General features: G+C 34.2%; 1 protein-coding gene across 1 annotated transcript in view; it reads left to right on the plus strand.

Moving 5' to 3' along the window:
* Positions 1 to 9,823, plus strand: part of AGL (amylo-alpha-1, 6-glucosidase, 4-alpha-glucanotransferase) — a 68,920-nt gene extending 59,097 nt beyond the window's left edge. Inside the window, 1 exon segment of the mRNA XM_046645805.1 lies at positions 7,275 to 9,823. Within this exon segment, the coding sequence (XP_046501761.1) occupies positions 7,275 to 7,392 (118 nt within the window). The 3' untranslated portion in view covers positions 7,393 to 9,823.
* The last annotated feature ends 1,236 nt before the right edge of the window (positions 9,824 to 11,059 follow it).

Genomic DNA, 11,059 nt, shown 5'->3' on the forward strand with positions numbered 1-11,059 from the left:
TATATAACATTATTCATTTAATCCAAAAAACTATATAAAACAGCTACTACTATTATTATTATTCTATTATTGTTACTATTCACTTCTCCACTTACTAGCTATGTGATCATAGGCAAATTACTTAACTTCTCTAAGCCTCAGTTTCCTCATTTGTATAATAGATGCACTGGGATTGTTTTGAGGATTAATATATTAGTAACATGTAACATGGACAGAATACTAACTCAGGTATGAGCTATTATTAGTTATCTCCATTTGATAAATAAAGCTAAGAAAGTCGAGTAATTTATATAAAGTCAAATGGCAAGTAACATGGTGGAGTCCTTACTGAGCTCCAGGCAATCCTGCTTCATAGGCTGTACTCTTAACCACTACATTGTTGGCTCTATTTACTGTTTTTCTGGCTTTTCTTCCTGGTACCTAAATACGTTAGTTCTCCAAAAATCTGTCCTTGATCTTCCTTTCTTTCCTATCTATGTTTTCTCCTGTTATATTTCATCTAATCTCATGTCTTCACTCTTAGGTAATTTTGAACTCTTTCATAAGTTCCACTTCTACTTTTCAACTACCTGATAAACTTCTTACCTTGAATATCCTTCTGCCATCATTCATCTTCTCCCACACACATATTTTTTCTTGCTATAATTCCCATTTCTGTTACAGTGTTAACATTATTTGTGCTCTGCAAACTCAAATAGCCCAGGTGCCTTTTAATTTTACGTCATTACCTCTCAGAACATCCATATCACTGTCAAGACTTGATTCGAGCTCAATACCTTCTTCTAACAGCCCACCTTCTTCCTTTCTATTGCCACTGCCTAATTTGTAACTCATAACGTTTTCTCTGCAATAGGCAACAGCCCCCATACCTCCAGTCTCTCCTCTCTCCATCTTGTCACAGTACCCCAAACAAGATTTTGTTGATATATAACTCACAATTTTAATCTTACATTTAAAAAATCTTCAATAAGTCTCCACTGCTACAGAATGAAATCCAAATTCCTTTGTTTCCATAAGTTTTTCTCAAACTACCTTTCCACTTTTATTTCTTACTCTTTCCTGTAGCTACTTTTGGTAACATTAGCTTCAAGTGTGAGCTTTGGGTTCAATTTGGATTTCAGACTTTGTCCTTGCTACTTACTTTACATGTGACTTTGAGCAAGTTACTTGACCTCTTTGAAATAAATGTCTTCATCTGTAAAATAGTAATAATTTCTCATTATTTGCTCTCAAGATTAAATGAAAAGATAGATCAAAAATACTTGTCACAATTCAAGAAATGGTTTCATCTAAAGTGAATTATTACTCTTTAAAATTATCTGTGGAATCTGTAGTGATGTCAACATTCTCATTCTTGATATTAAGAAGCTATATTTTCTTTCTTTTTTTCCTGATCTGCCTGACTAGAAGTTTATCAATTTTATTGATTTTCTTGAAGAACCAGATTTTGGTTTCATTGATTTTTTTATGGGTTTTATTTCATTGATTTCTACTCTGATCTTTATTATTCTCTTCTGCTTACTTTAGGTTTAATTTGTTTGTCTTTTTCTAATTTTTTAAGGTAGAAGTGGAGATCATTGATGTAAAGACCTTTCTTCTTTTCTAATATAGGTGCTTACTGCTGTGAATTTCCCACTAAGGACTAAATTAACAGTACCCCACAAATTCTGATATGTGGTGTTTTTATTTTCATTCAGTTGCAAATACTTTGTGTTTTCCTCTTTGATTTCTTCTCTGACCCATGGGTTATTTAGAAAGGTGTTATATAGTTTTCAAATATTTAAGAATTTTCCAGAGATGTTTCTGTTATTAGTTTCAAAATTAATTCCATTGTGGTCAGGTAATATACTTTATATGACTCTAATCCTTATAAACATATTGATACTTGGTTTGTGGCTCAGAATATATTCTGTCTAGATCACTAATCTGTTTGCAAGTGAAAAAACTGTATGTTCTGCTATCATTGAGTGGAGTGTTCTATAAATGTCAACTAGGTCAAGTTGGTTGATAGTGTTGTACAAAGTACTTACAGATTTTCTATCTACTTGTTCTATGAATTACCTACAGAGGAGTGTTGACATCTCCTACTGTAATTACAGATTGTCTGTTTCTCCTTGCAGTTGTATCAGTTTTTGCTTCATGTATTTTGAAATCTTAATTTTAGATGTGTAACTATTTAAGGTTGTTATGTTCTCTTGAATTGGTCGTTTTAGATCATTATGAAATGACCTTCTTTACCACTGGCAATATCTTTGCTCCAAAAGCTTTAGGTTTTTTTCGTTTTTTTTTATTTTGAGAAAGATTAGCCCTGAGGTAACATCTGCTGCCAATCCTCTTTTTGCTGGAAGGCTGGCCCTGAGCGCACATCCATGCCCATCATCCTCTACTTTATATGTGGAACACCTACTGCAGCATGGCCTGATGAGCCGTGCCATGTCCGCACCCAGGATCTGAACCGGCAAACCCTGGGCCACTGAAGCAGGACATGTGCACTTAACCACTGCGCCACTGGGCCAGCCCCTTTGTTTGATATTAATATAAGTGCTCCAGATTTCTTTTGATTTGTTGTTACCATGGTATATATTTTTACATCCTTTTACTTTTAACCTATTTGTATTTTAAATTTACAGTGGGTTTCTTGTACATAGCAGCATATAATTGGGTCTTGCTTGTTTATGCAGCCTCATAATCTCTAATTTTTAATTGGGATGTTTAGACCATTTTTGCTTAATGTGATTATTTATATGGTTAAGTATAAATCTAGTAGTTTTCTGTTTATCCTGTCTGTTCTTTGTTACCTTTTTCCTCTTTTCCTGCTTCTTTTGTTTTTTTTCTTTAAAGATTGGCACCTGAGCTAACAACTGTTGCCAATCTTCTTTTCTTTTTCTTTATTTTTTTCTGCCTTCTCTCCTCAAATCCCCCCAGTACATAGTTGTATATTTTAGTTGTGGGTCCCTCTAGTTGTGGCACATGGGATGCCGCCTCAACGTGGCCTGACGAGCGGTGCCATGTCTGTGCCCAGGATCCAAACCAGTGAAACCCTGGGCCGCCGAAGCAGAGCACATGAACTTAACCACTCGGCCACGGGGCTGGCCCCAACCTGCTTCTTTTGGATTGAATATTTTTATTACATTTTATCTGCGTTGTTGGCTAATTAGCTATTCCTATTTTGGTTTTTTTTAATGGTTGCTATAGGTTTATAGTATACATCTTTAACTTATCATAGTTTGCCTTCAGTGATATACCACTTCAAGTATAGTATAAGAACCTTAAAATAGTGTAGCTCCATTTCTCTCCAGGCTTTTGTGCTATTATTGTCATCTATTTTGCTTTTACGTATGTTATAATCCCCACACTACGTTGTTTTTATTTTTGTTTAAGCAGTTATCTTTCAAAGATATTTAAATAATATAGAAAAAACTCTTATACAATTACTCACATAGCTGCCATTTCCAGTGCTCTTCATCTCTTCGTGAATATCCATATTTTCATCTGGTATCATTTTCTTCTGCCTAAGGACTTCCTCTGTTGTGTCTTGTAGTGCAGACCTGCTCCTGATGAATTCTTTAAGCTCTTGTATGTCAGAAAATTCTTTATTTTGCCTTCATTTTTGAAAGATATTTTTGTTGTGTATAGAATTAAAGGTTGACAAGTTTATTTCTTTCAGTACTTTAAAGTTGTTGCATTTTATGACAAGAAATCTGCTCTCATCCTTACATCTAAACTGCCATTAATTCCATTCAGTGTATTTTTCATTTTATACATTGTAGTTTTTATCTCTTGAAATTTAATTTGGGTCTTTTTTATATCTTCCACGTCTCTGCTAATTTTGAACATATGGAATACAGTTACAGTAACTATTTTAAGGTCTTTGTCTGCTAATTGATTTCTGGGTCAGTTTCACTTGTGATTATTCTCTTACTATGGGTCCTGTTATCCTACTCTTTGCCTGCTAGTGTTTTATTGGATGCCAGGTATGAATTTTATCTTGTTGGCTATTGGATTTTTTTGTATTTCTGTAAATGTTCTTGAGCTTTGTTTTGGAACGCAGTTAAATTATTTGGAAACAGTTTGATCCTTCCTGGTCTTTTAAGCTTTGTTGGGTCTGACTGGAACAATGATTAGTCTAGGACTCATTGTTCTTCACCTATTGAATCAAGACCCATCTGAGTTTTCTACCCCATTTTCCTGAAATTAAGAAGTTTTCAAATCTGGCTGGTGGGAATAAGTACTTTCCTGACCCTGCGTGACTGTCAGGTACTCCTTCATCTAATCCTTTTGAGTGGTTCTTTCCCCATCCTTGGTTAGTTTCCTCTTGTGTATTCACTGATCTGTATGCTGCAGATACTTGATTGGGACCCTCTGCATATCTTCAGAGTTCTCTCTTTGTGCAGTTCTCTCCTTTCTAGTAGTCTGTCTTGAAAATTCTAGCTACCTTGGTCTTCCTGGACTCTCAGTTCCATCTCTTCAATTTAAGAAATCTGCTAAGCTCCAGCTGGGTTTCCCTCCCTGTGCCAAATCTTGGAAACTCCCTCAAGACAGTAAGGTATGGTAATCAAAGGACTTACTTCATTTTTTTTCTCATTTCTCAGGGATCGCTGTTCTCTGTTGCCTAATGTCCAAGGTCTTGAAAATTATTGCTTTGTATACTTTATTAAGTTCTTTGATTAGTTTTGGAAGGAGGAAAATTATGTCCATGCTATTCCATGTTTGTCAGAAGTGGAAGTCCTTTCTTGCTTTCTGGCCCATTAAGATGTTCTAGGCTCATCTTTTACTTTCCCTGCCCCAGCCTTCGAACTGGGCAATTCTCTAAAGAGCCCTGATTCTTTTTAGTGAAGAATGTTATTTAAAAGCCCAGATCTGGACACTTGGTGTATTCTTTGCCCCTGGAGAATCATTGTTAGTGTGTCTTCCAGTAGATAGAGCTAGGAAGTATATATATAATATGTATACACATATATACACGTATTTTTATATCTTTATGTATCTATCTCTATGTATTGAAAACCTGTATTCACACCAGCTCCACTCAGTATTTAATTCTGTTTTTCTCCCTTTTCGTATTTGTAATTCTCTTTTCCAACACTAAGTAACTCCTTACTCTCTGCCGTCTCTACCACGTGGACTCAGCTCACCCTGTCTGGCTCTGACACTGAATGCTGGCATGCCCCAAGACACAGATGCCCTCTTCACCCTGCTTGAGCCTGACAGCCCCACACTAGGCCACTCTTATGTGTGGATTCCCTGAACACCTGGGCTCTCGGCTACCCCTCCCTACCCCCGCTTGATGTGGTTTGGTGTGAACTCCTTCCTCATACCCCTCAGGCTCTGACATCCTGTCCTGTGCTGCTCCTGCTACCCTTCTCTCCTCTCCTCCCCAACTGTGGTCACTGACCTTCTTTGTCCCACTTTATGACTTAAGGAATGAGTTTTTCAGAAAGGAAGGGAAAGGAGACTTCTTTATATCAGGATGGATATGTTCCATGTTCTAGTTCCACATCTGATTATGAGCACCCTATTAGTGGTTCTATAAACTTGTTTTGTTTCTTCATTTCAGTATTGCATAGTTTGCTAGGACTGCCATAACAAAGCACCATAAACTGAGTGGCTTAGACAGCAGAACTTTATCATCTCATAGTTCTGGAGGCCAGAATCTGAAATCAAGGTGCCAGCAGGGCCATGCTACCTGTGAAGGGGCCAGGGAAGGCTCTCTTTCAGCCCTCTCTCCTAGCTTCTGCTAATTCCTTGGCTTGTGGCAGCATAATTCCAGTCTTCACATTGGCGTTTTCCCTGTGTGTAAGTCTTTCTCCAAATTTATTTCCCTGTTTTGTAAGGACTCCAGTCATATTGTATTAGGGGCCCACCTCATATCAGTATGACCTCATCTTAACTAATTACATCTGTAATAACCCTATATCCAAATAAGTGCACATTCTGAGGTACTGAGGGTTAGGACTTCAACATATGAATTTTGAGATATTTAAGCCATTACAGATACCCAGCTACCCAACTTCAGTAATTTGGCATTTTACTCTGAAGTAGCTTGAATACTTAGAAGCAAAGTTTTCTTATTTCCCATGTCTCTACAACAGCTTTTTAAATATGATACCTAGCTGATGTTAGTTACAGTCATGCACTGCATAATGATGTTTCGGTCAACAACAGGCTACATATACGACAGTGGTCCCATGAGATTAGTACTATATAGCCTAGGTGTGTAGTAGGCTGTGCCATCTAGGTTTGTGCAGATATGCCCTCTGATGTTCGCACAACAACAAAACTGCCTAACAATGCATCTCTCAGAATGTATCCTCCTCATTAAGTAACACGTGACTTTATTAGTCATTATCCAAAATATCTCCATATTTACCTAATGTAATTATTTTTTTCCATTTTTATTACGAAATGTTTAATACCTACAGAAGAGTATAGGTAACATAGCCATGAGTTACAAAGTATAATAATGAAATAAATGTTCTCACAACCCAACTTAAAAAATGAAACATTACAGAATTCTCTATTTTTTTAATTTATATTTCATATTTTAGGGACTACATTGAAATTGAGTAGATTTGATATGATAATAATGCTGTGTTGTGATAATGAGACCTGGAATAAGTTATGAGCCTCTATAAACGTCTCTTACCTGTTCTGTAAAAAGGAATGATTATGATACATACCTTATAGGGTTGCTGTGAGCATTGAATCAGATAATGAATATAAAGCACTTAGTATTAGAATATAATAAATGCATAATAAATACTAACTGTATTATTATTCAGTAGATGAGAAATTAGTATAGAAATTCAAGTTGCTTTTAATTGGCATTTTTTTCCTAATCATAGTTCTCAATGTTTCTTCATTGTTTCATATTAATTTTACAATTTTGTCAAATCAAACATAATACATCTACATAATTACAATTTGAGTCACATAAACTTACTCCAAAAGGAATAAAATTAGGCCTGAGAGGATATTTTTCTCTGTATTTACGTATTGCTTGAAATGATAATTTCTTCTATGTTTTTAATACATAAAGGCATTTCTTTGTATTTGGAAGTCTTAAACCCCAAAGATTGAATATCAAAGAATAATTTCAGCCTAAATTCTTCATAATACATATTTAGGATATCCTGTTTTATTTTGTAGCAAATGACTATATATGATTGTTTTTTATGCTAGAAGGCAAAAGTACGAGGTGTTTGCCTATTTTGTTAATCCAAACAAGATGTGTATTGGATGATATCTCATAAAATGTCTTTTCTTTCTTTAAGATCCCCTTGGAAAGGACTTCCAGAACTGACTAATGAGAATGGCCAATACTGTCCTTTCAGCTGTGAAACACAAGCCTGGTCAATTGCTACTGTTCTTGAAACACTCTATGACTTATAGTTGATTCATGGATATATATTAAGTATGCAATCATTTGTATTGTCGAATGCAAGTTCATAATATAATGTAAATGCTTTCTATACACAGGCTCGAGTCATTTTAAAAATCTCGTTCGTATAATATTGATGCTCAATTAGGTAAGACTTTTAAAAAGCATTTTGTTTTTTTTTAATGTACAGATGTAGCTTTTGATTTGAATCAGAAAGAAAAATTATCATTACCAATAGAATGTTTTTTATTTTGAATTCAGGAAGTATTCTTCAAATACCTAGAAATAGAGTTTGAAATCCAGAGTTTGAAAAAGAAAAATTATGTAATCATCTGTTGTACATAAGCAAAAATGAAGTATGAGAGTGTAATAATGAAAGAAATGGAAAAGTATCTTTAAATTATGGTATATATTTTATTCAGTAACAATACATACTGAATAGGCTGTGGTTAATGTTCTCACCTTTTACTATATTGTTCCTAACATCTTCCACACCTCATTCGATATTAAATGGATGTTGAATCATGGAAGTGTCCACCTTAATATATGTTCAAAAATGGAGCACAGATGTTCATAATGTGCTTTTATTTTTTTCACTAATATAGTAATATCTTTTTAATATAATGAATGCCATAATATTTTTGACATAATTTACTTGTGCTAATGATGCATAAGATATTTGGGGAAAAAACACAAGCATTAGGAATTTATTTCCTAAAAACAGTTTTATAATATTAGCTTTGAGTTCCAGTTTCCTACTATGAAATGGTTTATGTTTTCACAATGCAAATTGTTGGACATATTTATGACAATTTTAAAGAAAAAAGCTATATTAATTTTCTAAAAATTATTTTTAGTTCGCATAAAAGTCTTGATAGATCACGGTAGATACTGGTTTCCTATTAACTAAAACCTACATTGACAAATTCAGCATTGAGAACAATTTTAACATAATAAACATATAGATATGAATTCAGTAGTTATCTTGAATTCTATAAAATCATTTTAAAATGTTTTTACATTAACATACCTCAAATCTGAAAAAGTCATAAAAGGAAAAAGTTTTAACGTTTATGAGTTAACATTTTTGAACAGTACTTATTTTCTAGATGGAATTTTTCTACTATTTTTGTCTCAAGGAAACAAATTAGATTATTGTACTTTCAGTTGAAAGAAAATAGTTGCAAAAATCTTTTCATTACTATTTAATATTATTCAGTGGTATATTTATAGTTCCGTATAAATTAACTATAATTATCGTGATATATTTATAGTTAATAAAATAATGGTACATAACACTTTTCTCAGTTAAAGGTCACAAACCAAAACACCTTAACTGTCAATAAGAAATAAAAATAAAGAAGAAAAACAAGTAAACTAAAATTTCTGGGTAGGAAAAATATACAAATGCTTCCGATATCAAATGCCCAGGCTCAAAAACTCATGCAATTTCCTGTAAGATTGCCTGCACACACTTCCTCAGAGCTGACCCTGCTTTAGAAACAGTTTGAACCAGCTTACTTTTCTAGTTTCCCAACCCAAAGCCAATTAAATCCTACAGACTTAAGGACAGTTGTGGTGATAATCTGACTGCTATCTATAAGCACACTGGTTTTCAAGTTTCCCCTCCTTCAGTGCTCAATGTATAAGCGTCTATACCCTGTGGGTTAAAAGGAATGAGCTTCGTTGAGAGAAAGAAGCATTAGTCAGCAAAGGTTTATGTAGTTATGTTGCTGTACTGTAACTTCTACATTAAAGGTAGGAAGAAAAGTAACTGGGAACCAGCAGATGTAATGAAAGCAAGGAGTAATAGTTCATAGTTAAATGTGATAAATAAATAATAAATAACAAGTTGAGAATTTTTAAAACATAGCCATATTGGGTTATCTATAGTAGGGCAAATACCCACCTCAGTAATTTTTTAGGATATCGCGTTGCACTAGGAAATTAAGCGGTTCTTATTCCTAATAAGGAAAATTAATGAAAGAACATTATTATATCTGCATGGTCTAGTTTAAAGTTTAAGAAGGCATGTTACACATTATTTCATCAAAGGTAGTTAAAATAACAGTTACAGATTTTAGAGGAGTAAATGTCATGTGACTAAAGAGCATTTATTAAACAGAATGCTTCATTCCTGAGTGATGTTGGATGAGGTACCATTATATTACTTTCGACAATGGCTCATGCCTTGGTTCTTCACAATCGAAATCAGCCTTACTCTAACTTGAGAAGTAAGTTTGCCACTTAAACCAGTATGTTGTGATAATTTTATAAGTTTCAAAGATAACTGAGGAAACATGAGACCTGTCTTCATATCTGTGAACATTATAACCTAGCGAATTGTAATCCATTTCTGATATGTCTTCAACTGCTCCATCTAGTGGGCAGATGTCATTTTCATGTCTGTGTGCCAAGAAAATAAAAATGTTTTCTAAAGGACTGTATTTTGCTTTCATTTAATTCTTTACCCATTAACTAATTTGTGGGTGCTGACCACTACATTCATTCAGGGCTTGCTTATTTGGACTGCTTATCTTTTTGCAGGATGTCTGAGGATGGAAACAGGAGGAAGAATTTTAGGCTGTTTGGTAATTGATTTAATTAGCCATGTTGAAATTAGGAGCAAAATAAGCTTTTGATGTATCAATTGATGTTAGCAACTATATACTCTTCTGTTATTTCTTGATACCTTCTACACTACCATGAATTTTTTATTTACTTTTCATCAACTTACTAAAGGCAAATAGTACAGGCCAGAACAGATGTACTGTAGATGGATGCCTCCTTCAGGGGCCAGAAAGATCTTTTCACTGTTAATTATACAACTGAATAACATACACGTATATTCAGAATAACATCTAATGACCAAAGTTGATTCATTTGGTCTTTGCCTTAATTACTGTTGGTTCATTTTTACTGCAGGTATATATCTTTATCTTCAGATAAAAAGCATTAACCTAAAAATCCAAACCTCTCACCATCAAACAGCCTTTATAAGTGAATTTGTCAAACTTGCCAAACTTACTTATATAGATCCTCAATGTGCCAAAATAATAGATTCGAGTAAGTTGCTTAGTTTTATTTATTTTTTTATTTGTATGAGCCTTGAATTATTAACTAATACTGATACTTTGTCATTTTGGCTACAATTTTTTTTGTAATGTATTTGCCTTGTTATTTTGGTTAGAGGGTTTTGTTTAATTTACAAAAGCTTTTAAATTTTCTTTAATCAAATTTTTTAGTGCTTATCTTTGTGAACTCTTTTGTAAAAATCTCTTCAAAATTTAATCAACCTCATTCAATGATTTAATACACTTTGCTTCTGTGTTCTTCTGGTTTTAGATTTATATTTTTTATAGCAGCATCCAGTATAAGGTGAGACATTATTTTCAAGTTGTTATATTCCAAACTCATGAATTGAATATGATTTATAGTGATTCCTTTTTTTTTTTTAAAGATTGGCACCTGAGCTAACAACTGTTGCCAATCTTTTTTTTTTCTTCTGCTTTATCTCCCCAAACCCCCCCGTACATAGTTGTATATCTTAGTTGTGGGTCCTTCTAGTTGTGGCATGTGGGACGCTGCCTCAACGTGACCTGACGAGCAGCGCCATGTCTGCGCCCAGGATCCGAACCCTGGGCCGCCATAGCGGAGCGCGCGAACTTAACCACTCGG

Source organism: Equus quagga, chromosome 18 (genome assembly GCF_021613505.1).
Source record: "Equus quagga isolate Etosha38 chromosome 18, UCLA_HA_Equagga_1.0, whole genome shotgun sequence".
Taxonomy (NCBI): domain Eukaryota; kingdom Metazoa; phylum Chordata; class Mammalia; order Perissodactyla; family Equidae; genus Equus; species Equus quagga.